Below are 24378 nucleotides of genomic sequence, written 5' to 3'. Positions count from 1 at the left end.
TATAGGGCAACTGAAGTACGGGATACAAATTTTACGTTTGTTTCATTTTTCACCTTCGCTACTGCTAGTATCCTATAAGGTAAACTGAAATACAGGATATAAATCTTACGTTTATTGCCTTTTTACGCCTTCGGTAGTACTAGTATTCTATTCTTCAGTTGATACCTATGTAGGCGAGCAGAAGTGCAGCCTCCAACTTATATATGTCAACTAAAATTTCCATACCAATGTTACAAATATCGCTTTTTTTCTAGCACTATTATCCTATTCTTCGGTTGGCTCATACAGATCAACTAAAGAATAGTGTACTAAGACTTTCTGTTGTGAAAAAAGCGATATATTTAACATTACGTTCGAAATATGGATATACGTGGAATGTGTCCATTATCTGATTTCTCTATGTTACATTCCTTTGTTTGTCAACATTCGTCTGTATCTTTGCAGTGCGTTATCTGTGGCAATTTGTGGCGTTAGTTTTCAAAACCGATGGATTGTATCCCATTCTTCAGTATTCCCCATTTATTTATAAGAATTTCTGTAGTAGTTTCAATCTTAGTAGAAATACGTAGCTAAGTTACTTTTGCAGTGATTCTGTTTTACAAATTTTTGTTTTAAGATTTTTTCTTTTTTCAGAACCCGTAATTCTCAGCCTACCCTACAGAAAATGCCACGCTTCGCCACTGTCTCTCCGTAGGTTACTAATGTTCCTGCCGCAGATGTTGACCAATGTTGTGACGTTTTCCATTTTAGCTGAGGTCGGGGAGTACCATATAGGAATTAGAGGTCATCAGTGATCTCTCAGGTTTTCTCACAGCGACTGCTTAATAGTGTGCTTCCGGGCGCTGTGCCGAGTTGTTGTTTCCATCTTATACACAGCACTTCGACGACCGACCCAGTCATCATCTTCAGGTGCTGCGAGTTTTGGTGTTTGTGCACTCGCTGCCTGGACTCCAAGTAGAATGGTTGATAAAGTAGAAACAACTCGGCAGAACGCCCAGAGGCACGCCATTAAAGGACATCTGCTGGGGTAGGCCTGAAGTGTATAGTGAAAAAGCGACAAGCTTTATTTAACGAGAAACCTACCCCCTCGTTACGCAGTTTCACCACACCGGAGTACGGTGTCCTCCAGTTGAGACACAAATTGTAAGGTCAACTATGACCATGATATTATCACTTGCTTCCCATTTACAGCCTACTTATTACGCAGATTTTTACCTACTGCGAAGTTTTGTTTCTTGTTTTTGTCAATGTTCTCTGAGAGGTGAACTGTTCCGTTCAGCGTACCAGCATTACTGCAGAGAGAAAAAAAGAATTTCAAGCGATACGAATCTGTTTGTAATGTGCACAACTGATAAGATATGGAAACATAAAGCATGTGGTTCATGTAATGTTCAGTATTGTCATTAATAAGCTCACCGGACAAAAACAAGTCACCCGCAGGAAACCTTATGTCAATACCATGTATCATAGCCTCTAGCCTTGTTAAGACTCAATTCCCCGAGTCAAAAAGTTTCTTCAGATGCGCCATATTCTATTGAATCCACTCACTGATTATTAGATCCCCAGTAGAACCATTATCAACTGCCTGGATGTTAATAGCTGCGTTGAACCGACTGTTGCAATAGTCCCAGACATTTCCCGTTACACTAAGCTGACAAAACTTGTAGCATAGCGATATGCGCATATACAGATGGCAGTAGTATCGGGTAAATAAGTTATACAAGGGCGCCGCATTGGCGGAGCTGTCATTTGTACTCAGGTGATTCATGTGAAAAGGTTTCCGGCGTGATTATGGCCGTGCGACGGGAATTAACAGACTTCGAACGGGGATTGGTAGCTAGAGCTAGATTTATGGGATATTCCATTTCAAAAACCGTTAGAGAATTCAATGTTCCGAGATCCACAGTATCAAGTGTGTCCCGAAAATACCAAATTTCAGGCATTACCTCTCACCACGGACAACGCAGTGAACAACTGTCTTTATTTAACGACTGAGAGCAGTTGGGTTTGCGTAGCGTTGCCAGTGCTCACAGACAAACAGCATTACATGAAATAACCGCAGAAATCAATGTGAGACGTACGACGAACGTATCCGTTAGGACAGTGCGGCTAAATTTGGCGTTAACGGGTTACGGAAGCGGACGACCGACGTGACGCCGGCACGGTAGCTCAGCGTCAGAGGGTAATGTGCCCTCTGTAATAAAAAAACTGAGTTAACAGATCAACAACGAACTTATATGGATGTCTTACGACGTCCGCCCCGAGCAGATGCAACGAACAAAAAAAAAAAAAAAAAAAAAAAACGTACGTTTGCTAACACCCCGACATCGTCTGCAAAGCCTCTTCTAGGCTCATGACCATGTCGGTTGGAACCTAGACGAGTGGAAAACCATGACCTATGCTGATGAGTCCTGATTTCAGTTGGTAAGAGTTGATGGTACGGTTCGAGTGTGGCGCAGACCCCACAATGCCGTGGACCCAAGTTGTTAACAAGGCATTGTGCAACTTAGTGGTGGCTCCACAATGAAGTGTGCTGTGTTTACATGGAATGGAGTTGGTCCTCTGGTCCAACTGAACCGATCATTGACTGGAAATGGTTATGTTAGTCTACTTGCAGACCATTTTCAGGCAAACAAAGATGCAACTTTTATGGATGACAGTGCGCCATGAGACTGGGCCACAAATGTTCGCGACTGGTTTGAAGAACATTCTGGACAGTTCGAGCAAATACTTTGGCCACTCATATCGCTCGACATGAATCCCATCGAACATTTATGTGACGTAATCGAGAGGACAGTTCGTGCAGAAAATCCTGCACCGGCAACACTTTCGCAATTATGGACAATTATAGAGACAGCATGGCTCAATATTTCTCCACGGGACTTTCAACCACTTGAGTCGATGCCAAGCCGAGTTGCTGCACTATGCCGAGAAAAAGAAAGTCAGACTCATTTTAGGAGGAATCCCATGACTCTTGTCACCTCAGTGGAAAAGAGGTAAAATCGGGACTCACACGCCTCACTGCAAGACTCCGCTTAGCTACTTCAAGTTACGGTATTGCTCGGCTAGTTAAAGACGTATAACTTCATGTGACGCTGTGAGTAACAGCCTTTTGGATGTTTACCGAGGCAAAATGTCCACTGCATGAAGTTCCCTTCGTCAGGTTCTCACGGAAATAGTTCGAAATGGATCTGCATTAATTGACAACAGCGGTGTGGCAATACGTACGTGCTAAAGCTCATTGGAACTGTTCTACGCTACTGGGCATTAAAATTGCTACACCACGAAGATGACGTGCTACAGACGCGAAATTGAACCGACAGGAATAAGATGCTGTGATATGCAAATGATTAGCTTTTCAGAGCATTCACACTAAGGTTGGGGCCGGTGGCGACACCTACAACGTGCTGACATGAGCAAAGTTTCCAACCAATTTCTCATACACAAACAGTAGTTGACCGGCTTTGCCTGGTGAAACGTTGTTGTGATGCCTCGTGTAAGGAGGAGAAATGCGTACCATCACGTTTCCGACTTTGATAAAGGTCGGATTTTAGCCTATCGCGATTGCGGTTTATCGTATCGCGACATTGCTGCTCGCATTGGTCGAGATCCAATGACTGTTAGCAGAATATGGAATCGGTGGGTTCAGGAGGGTAATACGGAACGCCGTGCTCGATCCCAACGGCCTCGTATTGCTAGCAGTCGAGATGACAGGCATCTTATCCGCATGGCTGTAGCGGATCGTGGAGCCACGTCTCGATCCCTGAGTCAATAGATGGGGACGCTTACAAGACAACAACCATCTGCACGAACAGTTCGGCGGTTACCCTTGACGCTGCATCACAGACAGGAGCGCCTGCGATGGTGTACTCAACGACGAACCTGGGTGCACGAATGGCAAAACGTCATTTTTTCGGATGAATCCAGGTTCTGTTTACCGCATCATGATGGCCGCATCCGTGTTGGGCAACATCGCGGTGAACGCACATTGGAAGCATGTATTCGTCATCGCCATACTGGCGTGTCACCCGGCGTGATGGTATGGGGTGCCATTGGTTACTCGTCTCGGTCACCTGTTGTTCGCATTGACGGCACTTTGAACAGTGGACGTTACATTTCAGATGAGTTACGACTCGTGGCTCTACCCTTCATTCGATCACTGCAAAACTCTATATTTCAGCAGGATAATGCACGACTGCATGTTGCAGGTCCTGTACGGGCCTTTCTGGATACAGAAAATGTTCGACTGCTGCCCTGGCCAGCACATTCTTCAGATCTCTCACCAATTGAAAACGTCTGGTCAATGATGACCGAGCAACTGGCTCGTCACAATACGCCAGTCCTTACTCTTGATGAACTGTGGTATCGTGTTGAAGCTGCATGGGCAGCTGTACCAGTACACGCCATCCAAGGTCTGTTTGACTCAATGCCCAGGCGTATCAAGGCCGTTACTACGGCCAGAGGTAATTGTTCTGGGTACTGATTTCTCAGGATCTATGCACCCAAATTGCATGAAAATTTAATCACATGTCAGTTCTAGTATAATATATTTGTCCAATAAATACCCGTTTATCATCTGCATTTCTTCTTGGTGCAGCAATTTTAATGGCCAGTAGTGTATAACGTCTTTCCGTCGACTGATGTTACTGAGCTCATTCCATACAATCAGTTGCTACATACACACTGCTTCACTGTCAAGATTCGCCTGAACTGTCGGGGATCACATGACCAGCTGGTAGTATTTCTTCACCAACTGCAGCGCTCTAAAGCAACCAGAGTGCTTTTTAAAGGGTTATTAATATTTTCCATGAACTCAGTTTAACAATGAAATAATATATGTAATACCAATAATCTGTGCGTGGGTGTTGCAGAGGCGGCGCGAGGAGTGCGAGCGGAAGGCTCGCCGCGGGGAGATGGACCCGCGGCTTGAGTTCACCTTCCAGCTCCTCATCGACGGCACCGGCCTACCGCGCGCCGAACTCATGGACTACGTCTTCGATGGAAACATGGTAAGTACTAACCTTTCACTCGTACCTGCTCTGGATAAGGCGATTACAAAACTGAACCATCCATTTTTCTACCTAAGCCAAGGCCACCATGAAATCTGCGTTACCCATCCACGGATCACGTTTGATTTCATGCTAACGGCCATGTTTCCAGACGAAACGACGTCATTCTTTGCTTTAACCCACGGCTCCCTGACGTTTGAAGAGGAGTAGATACCCTTACGGCAGGGAAGCTCGAATGTAGGCGGCACTATCGACGAGTGATACCGGAATGGTAGATGTGTTGCCGTCTTCAGAAATTTACTGCAATGCAGCACCTAGAATCTCATTACTGTCTTACGAATACGGTATAGTTTCTTTTTTCTCTATGACGCTCTCGGTGTTGTCCAGAATAAACATTCTGTTGTGTGGTTCTTAAGTTTTCGCACAGCATACAGTCCTTATACTGACTTAGAAACCTGAAAATAATAATAGGGCTTTCCTCACTCACTTGATGTCTTCTACTCTAACAGGATGTAACAAAAATCTGCTACCAAACGTTCAAGACACATTTTTCGTCCACAGAGGAAGGAAATGTCCTATATGGACATAGGTGAAGAAATACTTTTTCATGTCATAACGCGTATTCTACAGCTCTTCATTTTACACAAATTTGGAAAGCAAATAGTAACAGAATGTACTAGTACATTGTAACGTCTCTCTCTCTCTCTCTCTCTCTCTCGTTGGGTTCCTGCAGATGTCAGCGCATCCCTCATACCCGTCGCCAGCAGTTTGTATTTTCCTATGTTTCCTCGTCTTCTTCTAATTTGATTTTTCTCATGGCCTCCTTTACCCCATCTAATCAGGCAACCTTTGAACTTCGTCTACTCCATCTTCCCTGAGGATAGTACACTAAGATCTTTGGCCACCTGTCATCTGTTATTTGTACTGTCTGTACATAACAGACAAGCTGCCGTTCTTCCATTCTGTCTGTGTTGCTGTCATGACTCTGGGTCATTTCACTAATAATTGTATTTCTCACGTGACTTTGCCGAGATATTCTACACGATCTTCTGAGATAGTCCATTTCTACAACTCTCATTTTTTTTTTCTTTTTACAGTAAGATCCCAGAACTTGCATCCAAAGATCATTATAGGATCTACAATACATCTATAGAGCTTCTTCTTTACTTTCCAACTTATTTTAGGAGTCAATAACAGTGCTGCTTCCCATGGACTACTCATTTCTGTGTTTCCCAATTACTTGTTCCGTCTTCCGATAGTAAGCTACCGTAATATTTCAACTTTTACATGCCTTGACGTGCTGGCGCTGTACTATTATGTTACATACATTTTCTTCACTGCACAGGTATTGAGTCTTTTGAAAATTTGCTTTCAGTACCCACTTATCATATTTCTCTAAAAATTTGCTAATCACAAAGCAGATATCATCTTCTTCACTGACCACCACTACCTAGTCATCTCATAACAAGAAGGTGTACAAATATTAATCCTTTGTTGTCTGAATGCCCGTTCCGGCAGATTTTCTACTCTATATGTTCAAATGGCTCTGAGCGCTATGGGACTTAACTTCTGAGGTCATCAGTCCCCTAGAACTACTTAAACCTAACTAACCTAAGGACATCACACACATCCTTGCCCGAGGTAGGACTCGAACCTGCGACCGTACTCTGTAGGTCTAGGGCTTTGTGGATGTATATTGTAAACAATGTAGGAGATACGAAGCATCCCTGTCTTAATCCTTTCGTAGTTCTGAAAGGCTGTAACTATTCTTCCAAAGTTTTTCCCCTTCAGTGTGTTTTAGTATTGCGCAGTATTGGTACTCGTGAACTAAGTGGCTCTGTGAAACTATCATCGATCTCATTTAATATAACAGCTACTGATCGGTGAAAGCTGCAACGACGCCCTTTAAAAAGCGTGAAATCTGTCTGTGCGTATCATATTAAAAGATCTCAAAATGCTGTAAGAAATTCCCTGAATTATGTTGTTAATCTGTTCGTAATTTCCATGTTATTGGTTGAGAGCACCAGTGAGCACATTTCTTCTCACTACAGACTTTATTTCAGTCAATGCTCACAAAATTGATTAGTTACTGTAATGGTTTCGGCTAGGCTGTTCCAACACTGCATCGTGGGTCATGGACGATGGAGAGCCCGGCAGCTCACTCGCGGGCACGCGCAACTAGCACGGGCTACCCATCATGTAGCACTATTGTACGCGTTCTGCACGTGCGTGAATCACTCGATCATCCGTGCTCACTGGCACGAGGCCAGGACAGTAAGGTCACGTACGCTATGCTGCAGCTGCCTGACTGCCTGTATGTCATCTCTCTGTCAACCCCCGCTCACCACAGCCCGTGGGCATCCGGCTGCCCGCAGGCGGCCATTCGGGCTGGAACAGCTTCTAGTCATTATAGATACCCCATAAATATTGTTTAGCCTTAAGTACGACCCTCAAAGAAATAATGAGTTTAGCATGCTTTGATGCAGGCGGCGGCCAAGCAACATACACTGAAGAGCCAAAGAAACTGGCACACCTGCCTAATATCGTGTATGGCCCCAGCGAGCACGCAGAAGTGCCGCAACACGACGTGACATGGACTCGACTAAAATCTGAAGTAGTGCTAGAGGGAACTGACACCTTGAATGTTGCAGAGGTGTCCAGAAATCTGTAAGAGTTCGATGGACTTTACAAGGCATCCCAGATATGCTCAATAATGTTCATTTCTGGGGAGTTTGGTGGCCAACAGAAGTGTTGAAATTCAGAAGAGTCTTCCTGGAGACATTCTGTAGCAATTCGGGACGTGTGAAGTGTTGCATTGTCTTGTTGGAATTGCCGAAGTCTGTCGGAATGCACAATGAACTTGAATGTAAGCAGATGATTGGACAAGATGCTTAATACGTGTCACCCGCCAAAGTCGTATCTAGACGTATGAGGTGTCCCATGTCACTCCAGCTGCACACACCCCACACCGTTACATAACGTCCATCAGCTTCAACAGTCCCCTGCTGACATGTAGGTCCCATGGATTCATGAGGTTGTCTCCATGCCCGTACACGTCCATCCGCTCGATGCAATTTGAAACGACACTCGACCGACTAGGTAACATGTTTCTAATCATCAACAGTGCAATGTCGATGTGGACGGGACCAGGCGAGGCGTAAAGCATTGTGTCGTGCAGTCGTGGGCCTTCAGCTCCGAAAGCCCATATCGATGGTGTTTCGTTGAATGGTTCGCACGCTGACACTTGTAGATGGCCCAGCACTGAAATCTGCAGCAATTTGCGGAAAGGTTACACTTCTGTCACGTTGAACGATTCTCTTCAATAGTCGTTGGTCCCGTTCCTGCGCGATATTTTTCCAGCCTCAGCGATGTCAGAGATTTGATATTCACGGTAGACTGGTGAAATACTCGTACGGGAATATCCCCACTTCATCACTACCTCAGAGATGCTGTGTCCCATCGTTTGTGCGCCGAATTTAACACCACGTTCAAACTCACTTAAATCTTGACAACCTGCCGTTGTAGCAGCAGTAACCGATCTAACAACTGCCTCAGGCACTTGTCTTGTTCTAGGCACTACAGTCTGGGACCGCGCGACCGCTACGGTCGCAGGTTCGAATCCTGCCTCGGGCATGGATGTGTGTGATGTTCTTAGGTTAGTTACGTTTAAGTAGTTCTAAGTTCTAGGGGACTGATGACTTGAGAAGTTAAGTACTATAGTGCTCAGAGCCATTTGAATCTTGTTGAACTTCTCTTGTATACACTGTGTGATCAAAAGTATCCGAACACCTGGCTCAAAATGAGTTACATGTTCGTGACGCCCTCCATCGATAATGCTGGAATTCAATATGGTGTTGGCCCACCCTTAGCCTTTACGACAGCTTCCACTCTCGTAGACATACGTTCAATCAGGTGCTGGAAGGTTTCGTAGCGAATGGCAGCCCATACTTCACGGAATGCTGCACTAAAATGGAAATGTCGTGTGGCTAGGGCCTCCCGTCGGGTAGACCGTTCGCCTGGTGCACTGAGGAGAGGTATCGATGTCGATCGGTGAGGCCTGGAACGGAGTCGGCGTTCCAAAACATCCCAAAGGTGTTCTATAGGATTACGGTCAGGAAGCTGTGCAGGCCAGTCCATTACACGGATGTTACTGTCGTGTAACCACTCCGCCACAGTCCGTGGACTATGAACAGTTACTTGACAGTGTTGAAAGATGCAATCGCCATCCCCGAATTACTCTTCAACAGTGGCAAGCAAGAAGAAGCTTAAAACACCATTGTAGGCCTGTGCTGTGATAGTGCCACGCAAAACAACAAGGGGTGCAAGCACCCTCCACGAATAACACGACCACACCATAACACCAATGCCTCCGAATTTTACAGTTGGCACTACATACGATGGCAGATGACGTTTACCCGACATTCGTCACAGCCACACCCTACCATCGAATCGCCACATTGTGTACCGTAATTCGTCACTCCACACAACGTTTTTCCAATGTTCAATCGTCCAATGTTTACGCTCCTTACACCAAGCGGGGCATCGTTTGACATTTACCGGCGTGATGTGTGGCCTACGAGCAGCCGCTCGATCATGAAATCCAAGTTCTCTCACCTCCCCTAACTGTCATAGTATTTGCAGTGAATCCTGATGCAGTTTGGAATTCCTATGTGATGGTCTGGGTAGATGCCTGCCTATTACACATTACGAACCTCTTCAACTGTCAGCGGACCGAGCGAGGTGGCGCAGTGGTTAGCACACTGGACTCGCATTCGAGAGGACGACGGTTCAATCCCGTCTCCGGCCATCATGATTTAGGTTTTCCGTGATTTCCCTAAATCGCTTCAGGCAAATGCCGGGATGGTTCCTTTGAAAGGGCACGGCCGATTTCCTTCCTCATCCTTCTCTCACCCGAGCTTGCGCTCTGTCTCTAATGACCTCGTTGTCGACGGGACGTTAAACACTAATCTGCTCCTCCTCCTCCTCAACTCCCTTCGGTCTCTGTCAGTCAACAGACGAGCTCGGTCTGTACGTTTTTGTGCTCTAAGTGTCCCTTCACGTTTCCACTTCACTATCCCATCGGAAACAGTGGATCTAGGGATGTTTAGGAGAGTGGAAATCTCGTGTACTGAGGCATGACACAAGTGACACCCAATCACTTGACCACGTTCGAAGTCCGTGAGTTCCGCGGATCGCCCCTTTCTGCTCTCTCACAATGTCTAATGACTACTGAGGTCGCTGACATGAAGTACCCGGCAGTAGGTGGCAGCACAATACACCTAATATGAAAAACGTTTGTTTTTGGGGGTGTTCGGATACTTTTGATCACATAGTGTAGGCGTTGCCGACAGCAGCGCCATATGCTGCCTGTTTACATATCTCTGTATTTGATTATGCATGCCTACACTAATTTCTTTGGTGCTTCAGTGTATATGGGCATTTGATAATGATAAAGCAGCCTAGCCCAGTGCAACTAAACAATTCTGTGAGCATTGACTGAAATAAACCATAAAGTGTGAGGCAATGCGTTTCCTGATGCTATTAGACAGTAAAATGACAAAAATATAAGATTAAAAATATCGTTCACGGAATTTTAAACCGCATTTCCAGAAAATTTGGTGTGATAATCCATCTGTAGGTTTTGGCCTTTGTCGTCGAGTTTCCGAGACAGTACACGCAAGAGCGAGACTTTGGAAAATTTTCAGTGTTCCAATTACAGTGATCCATTCTTGAATGTGAAGTAGTTTTGCAGAGTGTCCAGTTTTGGAATCGTCAGTGCACTGAATTTCAGAAACCAAGCAGTATTTTCACTAAATACTATTTTGCGTTCGGATCTAAGTGACAGTGTCTTTTTTCTTTTTTTAAAGAAAGAAAAGGGTATCCTCCGCTAAATTCTTTGCGTAAAGACTATGAATTAATGTTAACTGTTACTATAAATTCATTGAAAAGCAAAAGAAACTAATGAGTTGTTTTATTCCAGTATTTCTGTTGAGCGTTTACGTGTTTTTGTGTGATGATTGTACGGGGCTGAGGGCATTTTGAAGTGACAGTACTGTATTTCAGAGTTGCTATTTGATCTGTTTACCTTACCTTTCGCGGGCAAGTGCTCTACCAACTGAGCAACCCAAGCACGACTCACGCCCCGTCCTCACAGCTTTACTTCTGCCAGTACCTCGTCTCCTACCTTCCAAACTTAACAGAAGCTCTCCTGCGAACCTTGCAGAACTAGCACTCCTGAAAGAAAGGATATTGCGGAGACATGGCTTAGCCACAGCCTGGGGGATGTTTCCAGAATGAGATTTTCACTCTGCAGCGGAGTGTGCGCTGATATGAAACTTCCTGGCAGATTAAAACTGTGTGCCCGACCGAGACTCGAACTCGGGACCTTTGCCTTTCGCGGGCAAGTGCTGCACCATCTTTTTTTTTTTTTTTGCAGCATTGTAAGTTTTTCACCATTGCACTATTTTTTACTGTTGGTTTTTTATATTTATTTTTATTTTATTTTATTTCATTTTATTTTTTATAAGGAAGGGAAAGTAAACATTTTCTCCAATTTGTAATAAGAATAGAATGGACAAAGTATATATCATTTCTAGGCTGCCGTTGAGCAATATAAGAAATGAAATGTCTTCTTCTTCAGTTTGCTTTTTTTAAATTATTTTGTTTTATTTTATTTATTATTTTTTTTTTTTGCAAGTAGTAAACAGAAATTTTATGGTGCACAAAAGACTATCACTTCATTGTTGAAGGAAAGTTGCTCCACTTCTCTGCGAGAGAAGGAAAATGTTAAAACGAAAATGGGAAAGAAAAAAATGCCTTCTGCATTGGTGGGCATCTGAACAGTACCTTAAAATTCCGACAAGAACTAAATTTTCTAAAGTACGTTTATTATGTCAGAAATTTTTGATAACGAAACTAAAGAAAATTCCAGAAAATTAGATTATATGAACTTATGCTCTTGGTTGTAGTTTCAGTTGATAACATAGATGAAAACATTACAGTCCCTAACTCAGTTTCACAATGCCAGCACGGTTATTATGTGTTTTAGGTACAAATTTACATCTCCGAAAGTACTGAAATTACTGATTTGAAACTTTGACAGTGTGGTTGTTATCATAGAATTTAATATACTAAGTGTGTAAAAGATCGATTAATATTTAATAGTACCTCTTCAGATTCATAGAGAATATGTATAACATATTGCACGCAGCGTTAGGCAAGTACACGGCTGGCTCGGCCTAGAGAGCCTAATATAGGCTCTCTAGCTCGGCCCAGTACCAAGCGTCGGCTGTGCCAGCGTGAGAACCAAAATCTGCTGTCCTCCCGGCTACATGGCAAGCCACGCTTTCAGGGCAAGATGACAACGCGTAATAATTTGCTACGTTACACATCCCTTATTACTATCAAGTACTTTTGAGGTTCATACAACGCAAAATTATTACCACAACATAATTTTAACTAAACGAATGAAAACTAATTACCCACGGGTTATTTACAAAATTTTCAATGCCAAAATGCTTTTTGGAAAATGAGAATTTACGAAACATTTACTGTGTTTAAATAGTACGTGGAAATTTTAAGCATTGGACTTGATAGCAATACATCGAAATTATGTACAAAAATTTTAACAAAGAAGTGTTTCCTTGCAAACCTCAAATTACTGATTCTTTTCAACAAAGCAAATTTCCATTTGACAAAAAAAAAAAAAACATTGGATTTCTTTTTCAAGCTCCCTTCACCTTAAAACTTTACTTTCTCATTTTCATTGTAAAAAGAATTTTTCGTAATGAAAAAGCCTACTAAATTTCTTCACTGAACCATCTTTATATAAAAGGAACTTTGGTGGGTGTCCTTCATTACAAATGTAAGCTATTCCCGAAATTCGATATGGTGAACATTCATAAGAAAAAACTTTTTGAACATTACCTGATCTACACTATGTAGAAGACTATGGACGGCATCTCTCTTTTATCTAAGTACACTTTTTCACAGGCTACTCACAAAAAGCGCTATTGTTTGCGTACTAGTCGTATTCGACGCTAGTATAAGAGGAGGAACCATTTCCTACCTTTCACAAATTTTTTCGCTGTGATGAGCGTCTATAATAATTGTATATATTCAGTAACTACTTTTCGATGAAACAGCATAGGAAGTTCTTTTCACATTTATTCTTGCAACTATTCCGCACCTGGGTACTTCATTAACATCAATGTCCGCTCATCTGTGAGGTTCAAATAAGTCTCGTATCCATTTTCCGTATTGGATGTACCTGCAAAATACAGTACTTTGCTTCCTCTAATGAATAATGTTGTACATGTTTCTTTCAAATAAGTACACTATTTGTTTCTTGTCATAATTGGTACATTTACAAACAGTTTTCTAGATTTTATTGACTTAACAGACCCAGTAATGACATTACTCCATTAAAGTAACATTCAGAGTACACTCTTCTTCAGAAAAAAAATTTCAGTAAAAAGTGAACTAACCTTTACTAATCAATAGTAAATGGTTCTGTAACCATCCCTATCCTTACTCAACTCAAATCCCCAAACAGCAATCATTATAAGGCACTTTAGACTCAAATTCACTCAAGCATCTACCTTTACTATATAAGTCGTTTGCTTCTGATCATAAATCATTCCAGCTTTATTGTCAAATACTAATAGTTACATTTCTCAACTTCAGAAAGTCTTTACGTATTAAGGCTAGCACCTACTGTTTCATAAGCTTTACATAATATAGACAAGTACACAATGAATGAAAAATTACTGAAAACATTTACAATAATTGCCTCAGTTTGCAGTTGTCATAAAATACACAACATGTGTTATCTTCATCTCTGTACGAAATCTCTGGTCTTTGTACATTGACAATCATAACAGTACTCCCTCCCGTCTGAAATAGGCTTAAGCACATTTCATCACACTTACATTTTACATTACCTTATTGTACAAAACTTTGACATATTCTCCTCTCTCATTCCTCATCCACTATTGAGTATTGTACTCAATAGTACTGAAATTTGTTCAAAATAGTTTGTTAATAACACTTTATCTCCTACAAAACACTATGTACACTACACAGACAAGATAGTGAAGAAAGAACAGGTGATAGCAAAAGCTCTGAATGAAGAAGAGCTGGGCTGACAACACGAAAACGAAAAGGAAATAATACTGCCAACAACTCGGGCTACTGCAATGTTTATTATGGAGATAGACATAATAATTATTTCTTTCCGATTGGGAATAACATCTACAAAGCACATACATCTGAAACACAATCAAGTAAGCAAGAAACTTTTTTCGCCAAAGACTGCAACCCCTGTTATCGGTTGTCCTGATGATTCCTCAAGAGCGCTGCTGCTACGATCACAGGTTCGAATCCTGCCTCGGGCATGGATGTGTGTTATGTCCTTAGGTCAGTTAGGTTTAAGTAGTTCTAAGTCTAAGGGACTGACGACCTCAGATGTTAAGTCCCATAGTGCTTAGAGCCATTTGAACCATTTTTTTATTCCTCAACAGTTTCAGAATTTGGTTCTTCCAATAAATCCCGTACTACCTCACGACCGACGAGTACTATACCTTCTGCGGAAATAACACACACATTTATGGAGTCTTCTTCCTCTTTAATTGTGACAGCTTTCATTAATCCGTCTACTAGTGACAAGTCGTTTCCACCGGTATGTTTATAGTACCTCTACCACTAATGTGTTGCTGTGCCGGTTGCTGGGTTACAAAGGGATTTGCTAGCGGATTTAAGTTACGTTCTGGCAGTCTGCAAATGCTAGCACCATTACAGACTGCTATTAGTTTTCCTCATCGCCTACTCGCCGTTAGCCGTAACTTTCCGTCCATTCGATTGTCTAGAATGGTGTTCTGCCCTCTCAGCTGATTGCTGGTTTTGATAACTGTCATAATATCTATATCCAGTAAAACCCCCTCGTCCTCTGGACCTTCCTCTGTGATATTTATATTTCTGCACACCTACTCTGTTTACTTGTACTTCATTTTGCCTAGTAGGAGCCGTATAATCTCTATTATTATTGTCCTCTTCCTTCAAAAAATTCTTTTACCTTTCCAAATAACCATTGAACCTGTTAATGTCCTCCCTGGGTGCATTAATTATCTTATTTCTGCAGTAAAAAGGCAACTTGTTTCCTAACCCCACTCTTATTTGTTCCCTTTCTAACGTGGTAGTCAATTAAGACAAAATAGTACCCACTTCTGCACAAATCTCTTAATACCGCTCTTTCTTTGTGTTAATTTTTTCACCTGACAAAAACCTCTTTAATAGTTCCATCTGTTTTCTTTTACCACAGTATTCCTCAAACAAAGCCTGTTTGAATATCCCCATGCTGGCATATTTGTCTAAAGCTAATTTTTCCAAAACACGAGCTTCTCCCACAAGATTAGATATTACAAAGCGTATTTTCTGTTTGTCATTCCATGAGCTAGACAACACATCCTCAGAATCACTCCAGAACATTTTGGGATGTAAACTATTATTGGGATCAAATCTCAAACACTGTATATGTTTAAACATAGGCAATTTCAGATGATTCTGCAACACTATGTATTATTACATAACCACTGCTGTTAGCAATTCTCTGTTCTACATTTGTTACTCTAATGCCATGTTCTTGCAGTCTGCCATTCACTTCTGTACTAAATTCTGACAAGTTAGTTTCTAAATCAGTTATCCTTGCACACACATGCCCTCCAAACAATGTACATTTGTCACTTTCCTCCTCAATTTTATCAGCCAGAATTTTATGATCCTCATTATACTGCTTTTCAACATGATCTACTTGGGCCTGTACTTTATTCAAGTCTGCTCTTAACTGTTCACCTAGCTGTTTACTGCCTTCAACAACTTGCTTTATATGGGTAGTTAGTTTACCGTTTACTGCTACAATATCGTTATTACATTCTTGTTTCGCGTAGCAAATTTGTCCTTTCACGCTTTCATTAAGCTGTACTATCTCATTTTCTACAGAATCACTTAAGCCTGAAATTCTGTGATCCACTTCCCCCTGAGTTCCCTATTTAAAATTTTTCAGTATATTATCAAACTGTTCTGATTGTTTTATAAACCCCCGATTAATTTCTGAAACTAATCCAATCATTTTACTATCCACATCGGACCCAAGTTAATTTATTTTACTATTAATACCCCCCATCTGTTCCATAATGCATAATGTTTCAGAACATGTTTGCAATGATACCTTTCTGCTCACCAGCCTCTAATGCTAGCTCTATTTTCGAACCAGTGAACGTAAATAGTACTAATTTAACATTAGGACTACGTATCTGTTTCCTACTTATTTCTTGAATAGGAGTACTTATCTTTTCCACCAACTTCACGGCTTAACTCTCTTTTTATTTTCTCTATAAGACCTGATGCCAACTTAACATCAGCTTCCACCGCGTTTTGCTCATCAGTTGACCTATAAGTGTCAGATATCTGAATTTTTATAAAAACTGCAAGTACTGAATCATCAAAATTTACATCCTCCTTCCTTTCACTTATTACAGGCTTATCACATTTCTCCATGTTGACCAGTTTCCTTCCACACTCACACACCAAACGAAGCAAAACACTATTAGCTTTTTCTCCACGAGATGCTACCGCGAGTTGATCCGCCAAAGGCTGCCAGCTCCGGTCGAGCTTCTGGGACCCCACAGCACCTTCCACGGCTGCTAACCGTTCCTGCTGCCGATCTGCTACGGACACTGCTCCCCGCTGCTTTCGTCGGAGTTCCTGTAGTTCGCTGTCCTCTGTGCCTCCTATGTCCTGTCCCTCTGCTAACATTAGTCACTGTATCTCCACTGGATTTAAGTCTTTCTTCTATCGGTTCTGTTCAAAAATTTATCTGCACACGTGTGGGTCTTTCTCGCACGTGTTTTACACTGCTGCTGTTAAAGTTCATTCGACACTGAAATTGTATGAACCTATCTTCCTGGTTGTAGTATCAATTGATACTACGCTACTGGCCATTAAAATTGCTACACCACAAAGATGACGTGCTACAGACGTGTAATTTAACCGACAGGAAGAAGATGCTGTGATATGCAAATGATTAGCTTTTCAGAGCATTCACACGAGGTTGACGCCAATGGCGACAACTACAACGGGCTGACGTGAGGAAAGTTTCCAACCGATTTCTCATACACAAACAGCAGTTGACCGCCGTTGCCCGGTGAAACGTTGTTGTGATACCTCGTGTAAGGAGGAGAAATGTGTACCATCACGTTTCCGACTTTGATAAAGGTCGGATGGTAGCCTATCGCGATTGCGGTCTATTGTGTCGCGACATTGCTGCTCGCGTTGGTCGAGATCCAATGACTGTTAGCAGAATATGGAATCGGTGGGTTCATGAGGGTAATACGGAACGCCGTGCTGTATCCCAACGGCCTCGTATCACTAGCAGTCGAGATGACAGGTCTGGTATTACTAGCTCTCGAGATGACAGGCATCTTATCCGCATGGCAGTAACGGATCGTGCAGTTACGTCTCGATCCCTGAGTCAACAGATGGAGGCGTTTGCAAGACAACAACCATCTGCACGAACAGTTCGACGACGTTTCCAGCAGCATGGACTATCAGTTCGGAGATCACGGCTGCGGTTACCCTCGACGCTTCATCACAGACAGGAGCGCCTGCGATGGTGTACTCAACGACGAACCTGAGTGCACGAATGGCAAAACGTCATTTTTTCGGATGAATCCAGGTTCTGTTTACAGCATCATGATGGTCGCATCCGTGTTTGGCGACATCGCGGTGAACGTACATTGGAAGCGTGTTTTCGTCATCGCCATACTGGCGTATCACCCGGCGTGATGGTATGGAGTGCCATTGGTTACACGTCTTGGTCACCTCTTGTTCGCATTGACGGCACTTTGAACAGTGGACGTTACATTTCAGACGTGTTGCGACCCGTGGCTCTACTCTTCATTCGATTCCTGCGAAATCCTACATTTCAGCAGGATAATACACGACCACATGTTGCAGGTCCTGTACGGCCTTTCTGGATGCAGAAAATGTTCGATTGCTGCCCTGGTCAGCACATTCTCCAGATCTCTCACCAACTGAAAACGTCTGGTCAATGGTGACCGAGCAACTGGCTCGTCACAATACGCCAGTCACTACTCTTGATGAACTGTGGTATCGTGTTGAAGCTGCATGGGCAGCTGTACCAGTACACGCCATCCAAGGTCTGTTTGACTCAATGCCCAGGCGTGTCAAAGCAGTTATTACGGCCAGAGGTGGTTGTTCTGGGTACTGATTTCTCAGGACCTATGCACCCAAATTTCGTGAAAATGTAATCACATGTCAGTTCTAGTATGATATATTTGTTTATCATTTGCATTTCTTCTTGGTGTAGCAATTTTTATGGCCAGTAGTGTATGTGTTTTAGGTACAAATTCATATCTCCGGGAGTATTGAAGTTACTGATTTGAAAGTTTGACAGTGTGGTTGTGTTATCCTAGAATTTGATATACTAAGTGTGTAAAAAAGCGATTAATATTTAGTAGTACTTCTTGAGATTCATTCAGAGCATGTGCAAAGTGTTGCACCCAGCGTTAAGCAAGCATACTGCTCATTCGGCCCGGTAGTCAGCGTCAGCGCTGCTAGCGTGATGACCAAAATCTGCTCTCCTCCCGGCTCCGCGGCAAGCTACCCTTTCAATGCAAGCTGGGCCGGATCCAGGGGGAAAAATTCGGAGTATGTGCCCCGGGCAGCAATTTCAGGTTTGGGGGGGGGGGGGGGTATGGGGGGGAGGCAAACTGATATTCTTGAAGAAAAACCTTGTATCAGAAAGCTCCTAGCGTCCAGCACACGTTAGTCTACCGAATGTTCATATAATTTTAAAACGCATCCCTGTTGGTTTTCGTACATTTTTGAGCATGTTCTAAATCGAACGAATCATAAGTTGATTTTTGAATGCGTTCATAATGTACGTGACGTCTCAGCCAGGGGAATCACAGTCTTTTTGAAACAAAAAACTTTCCCGCAGACAAAGGGGACAGAGCTATACGAGCTGAACCAAAGAAACCCGTTCGGGTAAATGCCAATCCCTGTTTGTTTATGTGGTTGTTTGGGTGTGCCAATGACAAGCGTTGTTGTAATTATTAGCGAAATCCATACATCCAGACTACCGCAGTGGAAATAACCGACTGACAGGAATAACAAGTAAGAAAAATTACATATTATCTTCTCGGTGTTTTCAAGGAAATGAAATTATGACAGAAAATTTGTACCAGAACGCCGTACCACTGAGGGCAAGTTGTACAGTCCCAGTTAGCAGCCGCTTAAGTTCTATTCTCGGAATAGCGCGGAAAATGCATTGTGCGAACACATAATAACGCCTAACCGGAGAATGAACACATTACAACTGAACCGGTAATTCTGGCAGGGTTAGCGAAGTTAAGCGAAGAATAAGTTTTGACAGTGGCAGCAATAGTTACAGAATTATTAATGACAAGATTGTCTGTCAGAACGAGGAAGGAAAAGAAATGGGGCATCACACAAATCATAAGGAAGTATATGACGATTCCAAATTTACATAAAGATTTCGTACAACTACTACTACTACTACTTTTCAATCTCATGCTTGAGAGATTGGAGCATATAAATGAAATGTGAAACTATTTCCTAACATAAAACGTTTTGCTTGTAGTAGGCGTAATAGGCATTTGATATTGGTACTTCGTGAATTATATTCTGTTCTGTTATTTGTGTAAATGAGATAGATAAAAATGACCATTTGTGCCAAAACAGTCTCGCTTATTTCACGTGTGTCACGACTGGTGCATTATTAGAAAGGTCTATTTCGTTTTATCTAGCAGACTGTTACAAAATAGACGTAATCAAATCGAGAAACCATAGCAAACATGGGCAATGTTCGTATTAACAGTCTTTTCAGTATCAGACTACGATATTTTGATTTTTCGTGTAGCAATACTTTTTGACGAATTCTGATGAGGTAATAGATTATTTCGCAGAAAGGAAAGCACGCCGTATAATGCTGCAGCAAGATTAGAGAGAAAAAAGAAAAAAATATCTTGGACCTAAGGATTTAGGAAATGTATACTGACTTGCTTGTTTCTTGTCTTTACTGCTTTTATGTTTCCTGCATTTAATTTTATGTCACACACAAGGGGAAATTATTTGATAGCAGGCAATAGAAAGTTCAAATTTTCTGAAGAGTTCTTATTCTCCCGGTCACAAATAATCCCATCCAGTACTAACTGTAAGTTTTTTTTTAAGGAGGGTAGGATGTCAGACCGGCCGATTAGGAGCAGGAGAGACACCACAGAATATTTTAATTTTCGCTGTCCTGATTAAAGGTTTGGTATCTCCATTGCAAAATATATTCGTTTGAATTCCACAGAGCTAAATACAGTGACGTGGGAATGCTGTGTCAAGATGCGTGGTACTGCACTTTGGCACACTTAAGACCAAGTAATATATCTTACATTTCCTCGAAGATATATATTTTATATATCAAACTCTTCAGAGAGATGTGCGCTAGAAAATGAACATTTTTTGAAAAACCGATTTTTTGTGTATATTTCTGACATCCTATTTCAAACGCTCGAGGGGGAGGGTGGGGTGGGGGCCGCCACTATCAATTGTTTGCCCGGTTCGGGAATATCGTAGATGCGAGGCTAAATGTTAGATGACAACTCGTAATAATTTGCTACGTCACAACTAGTAAACAGTGCTCGCGAAGTCCGCAATGATCATTTAATCTTAAACAGTTGATGCTACTTTTATGTGTAACGGAATGAAATGAGTCCTCTCAATATTTTTCAACATTGCCGTCAATGAAATGCAACACAAAAAACACGTGGCGACACCTAATAATTTCAACTTAACGAGGTATAATTAAGAATACATGTTGCACATTTAAAAAAAAGCGGAATTTTATGTGGTACAGTCAGTTTTGAGCGTTTCCCATAATTTATCCTCTGTGAAGGATGTGGAAAATGAATTATCAGACGGAAAAAGATTTACGGACCCGTAAGGTACAATAGCTTTTTTCTGTGTGTGAGGAATGTATCCGTACCTTGACTTAATATGAGGATAAGTAAATAGTTTCTTGACCCCTCCGGAGTGAAAACTTACAGAAAGTAACATTCAGTTTCTTAAGCCTTTAAATTCTTTTATGTGCACATATGCAATACGAAGAGCTTGCTCTGCTTAATGGTCTCAGTACACTCTAGATCCAGATATGTGGCTGAAGAATATACGTCAAAGGTGAAAGCAGACACATTGTTTGCGATACCGCACCTGTGACTGTGTGCTGGTGTAAACGCGATGATATACACACAATGAGAAATTATTTAGAGGTGCGGTTTTTTAATGAGTCGTAGTGGACAATGTGGCGACAGAGAACAGCGGGACTCATCAGCAGAAGCAGCGTTCTCCTGAAGATGACGGACAGTTGGCTCGCCGAAATATTGAATCAAGCTGATTTTAGGATCCGGCAGGAAACCCGAAGAGACTTTCAAGAACAGATTTATTCGATTAGGCACTTTCATTTCATACACGACTGGTGGCTATCTGAAACGTCGTGAATCTATTCAGGCTCAATGTAGAGCGCCTTGCGCCAAAATAGCTTCACGACGCTTTAGATAGCCGTACTTGATAGTAGCCTTCGGCGGTGGAAACCCGTCGTGTATAAAATAAGAGCAAGTGGCACTGAAATTCTATTCAAATCATTCTTTACAGTTACAGATGACCTATACTTTCATGCCAAAAATGATAGACAAGAAAATTAAGACGAGGACTTCAGCTGTTTGTAGGCAGATGCCTTGGAAACGTTTATTTATTTATTTATTTATTTTATTTTATTTTTTTTTTTTTTGAGACGGATGAACAAAGCAGCACCAAGAAGACGTTGGGCAGGCCATGAGATAGTAACGCCAAACTCTACTTCTATGAGAACTGTCACAGATGTATCTATGCGAGTAATCCACAGGAGAGAGAAACGTAAGGGAGAAGATCTATTTAGCACAGTCGTCATGCCTTATTAGCCACAGCAACTTTGAAATGGTAGTTTTCCAGTGGCTGCTATTACTGCTTTGTCAACACTCTTCTGCTGATTCTGTTGTTATTCTGTTGACAGGAATTCTCTGACACTGTTATGAAACTTACATACAAAAACTACAATTTTCACAGGAACCCCGCATTGCTATTGATGTCCTTTACCACCAATCCACCTCCCAAAACGAAATACCTTAGCATATAATAAAGTAGGTTTTTACCTTTCCTTTATGCCTATACTTACTATCTAAGTCACATAATTATTAAAATACTTAAATATAGATTTTCTTTACAGCTGGACGAGATAAATCAGTTATTCCTTCCACACATGAGGAACAAGCTGCTGTGGTTCTTTCAAGAAGTGGAGGAGCCAGAGATGCCCGCCACAGCGGAAGCGGTAAGACAAGGTCAACGTCTTCGACTCCTACCGGATAGTTTATTTTTAAGTAAATACCCAACGAGATAAGAAGTAGATTAACATTTCATCTCCAAACTGTAGACACGTGGAAATATCTGTGTAATGTTCAGTCATTATAATCGCTAGAAAACTTACTGCACCGTACAGGAATGAAACATCAATGAACATTCCTCGGTTCCGCGTAGTGTTACGGCCAATATTCATGGACGTGTGTCGTCATCCTTTTGTTTTATTTCGTTCAAATATACCTCACTGAAGCAGATGAGAACTAATTCACGAGCAGGAAGAGTTCACTTCTCCGCATGGCCAACTTCGTATCGATTATCCGTTGTTTTCATAACTCTGGTCAAGCAAAATCTACAACGCTATTATCTATACGGTAACAGCCGACGTCCTACCTTTCTCTGTCTATCTGAGCTACTATTCTACTCTTCATGACCTCGATGTAGAGAAGGCGTTAAACAGTTTTCTTCAATCTCCCCTGTTAACTACTTCCTCTGCATGATTTTCATTAGAGTCTCCGCGGAAATGTTAAGTTCGTTCTGTGTCATTCACGGCAGCTCATGCATGATGTTAGGATATGTTAGCAGTTGGTTCGCCATGTATTGCCATGGCAGTCGGCACCTGAGATGTTCCCAGGTTGGCCCCTGCAGAATAACCGTTCTCGTAACGTCCCGAAGGCGTCTTCACAGCAATCAGTTTGATTATAAACCTCCCCTCTGAGAGTTTTAGGTGTATAGGAATATTAGGATTGATAGGAAAGTTAATGGTCAAACAGTAACTTTAATTTTAAACTCTATATTTCGTTCCAGAGACACAAAAATATTCCAGTGACAGTATGGACTTTTCTCTAAGGAGGTATCACCCTTATGAACCAATCTGCATTGGTTGTCCCCAAAATATTTTTCAATCAGTGTCTGCAAGGGGAAACGGGATAGCTTTTCATGTTAAAGGTTCCACGATACAATGCAATGAAAAACTTCTGCATAAATCACATGCTTCCGCTTGTATTCTCAAGTACAAAGTTCATCATATTCTTTCTGCACCATTAACAACATTTTTACTGACTAATGATGACACTCGAGATTCAGGACATTTCCGACTGATGGATTTATTATTCTGAATCACTGTTGTAACCTTCCTCATAGGCTGATTGTAAGATTAGAAACGCGTGAAGATTTATAAAATCAAATTAAAACAGTATTTGAAATTCTTACTTTAGCGATATCTCATCAAGAACTTTGGTTAAAACAACAGTCGAGATCGCAATAATATTTGTTAGTACCAGATGGCTGCGTTCCACGAGCAATGTTGTCTAAATTTATCATCAAGAACAGCTGCGAATCAAAGAATGTCAAGTTAGTCTGAAGTTCACGAGCATTCAGTAGTAATTGTTGTAATATCATCTGAAGAGATGTTATAGTAGTCACAATATTATTATAAATTTATTCGTTTCAGATAGCAGTGGACTCGCTGATAGATTAAAAAAAACTTTTAAACGACTGTAAGTATTTACAAACATATTTTACAAGATGTTTATCGTACGCTATAACAGGTTATGGGCAAAGGTCCATAATGAGAGGCTACGAACGTTCATGTTTCAGTTTAATCTGAACCCACATTGAGGAGTGGAGTTCAAATACACGACTAACTATCCAGAATCAGGTATTTCATATTTTGCTTAAAACACTTGAGATATAAGTGCTACTAGGGACAATACGGATCTAATAGCGAACCGAACAGCAACCACACTAAGTGTCGTGGCTCTTTTCTATCGAAGAGCTGGTCGAATACGTCGCTGTCATTTTTATAAAAAAAACAGTCCCATGCACTTAACCAAAGGTGCAAAAAAAATAAACAAAAGGTATCAAAGCAACCACTCACAACGTTTCACGTTAT

The 24378-nt window shown here is 41.8% G+C and overlaps 1 protein-coding gene across 1 annotated transcript in view; it reads left to right on the top strand.

Moving 5' to 3' along the window:
• The first annotated feature begins 4605 nt into the window (after positions 1 to 4605).
• Positions 4606 to 24378, top strand: part of LOC124722180 (dynein axonemal heavy chain 5) — an 843802-nt gene continuing 824029 nt past the window's right edge. Inside the window, exons 1-3 of the mRNA XM_047247380.1 lie at positions 4606 to 4617; positions 4872 to 5009; positions 22357 to 22468. Of these exons, the coding sequence (XP_047103336.1) occupies positions 4606 to 4617; positions 4872 to 5009; positions 22357 to 22468 (262 nt within the window). The remainder of the gene's footprint in view (positions 4618 to 4871; positions 5010 to 22356; positions 22469 to 24378) is intronic.

This window comes from Schistocerca piceifrons, chromosome X, assembly GCF_021461385.2.
Source record: "Schistocerca piceifrons isolate TAMUIC-IGC-003096 chromosome X, iqSchPice1.1, whole genome shotgun sequence".
Taxonomy (NCBI): domain Eukaryota; kingdom Metazoa; phylum Arthropoda; class Insecta; order Orthoptera; family Acrididae; genus Schistocerca; species Schistocerca piceifrons.
This window is presented reverse-complemented; position numbering and strand designations above follow the sequence as displayed.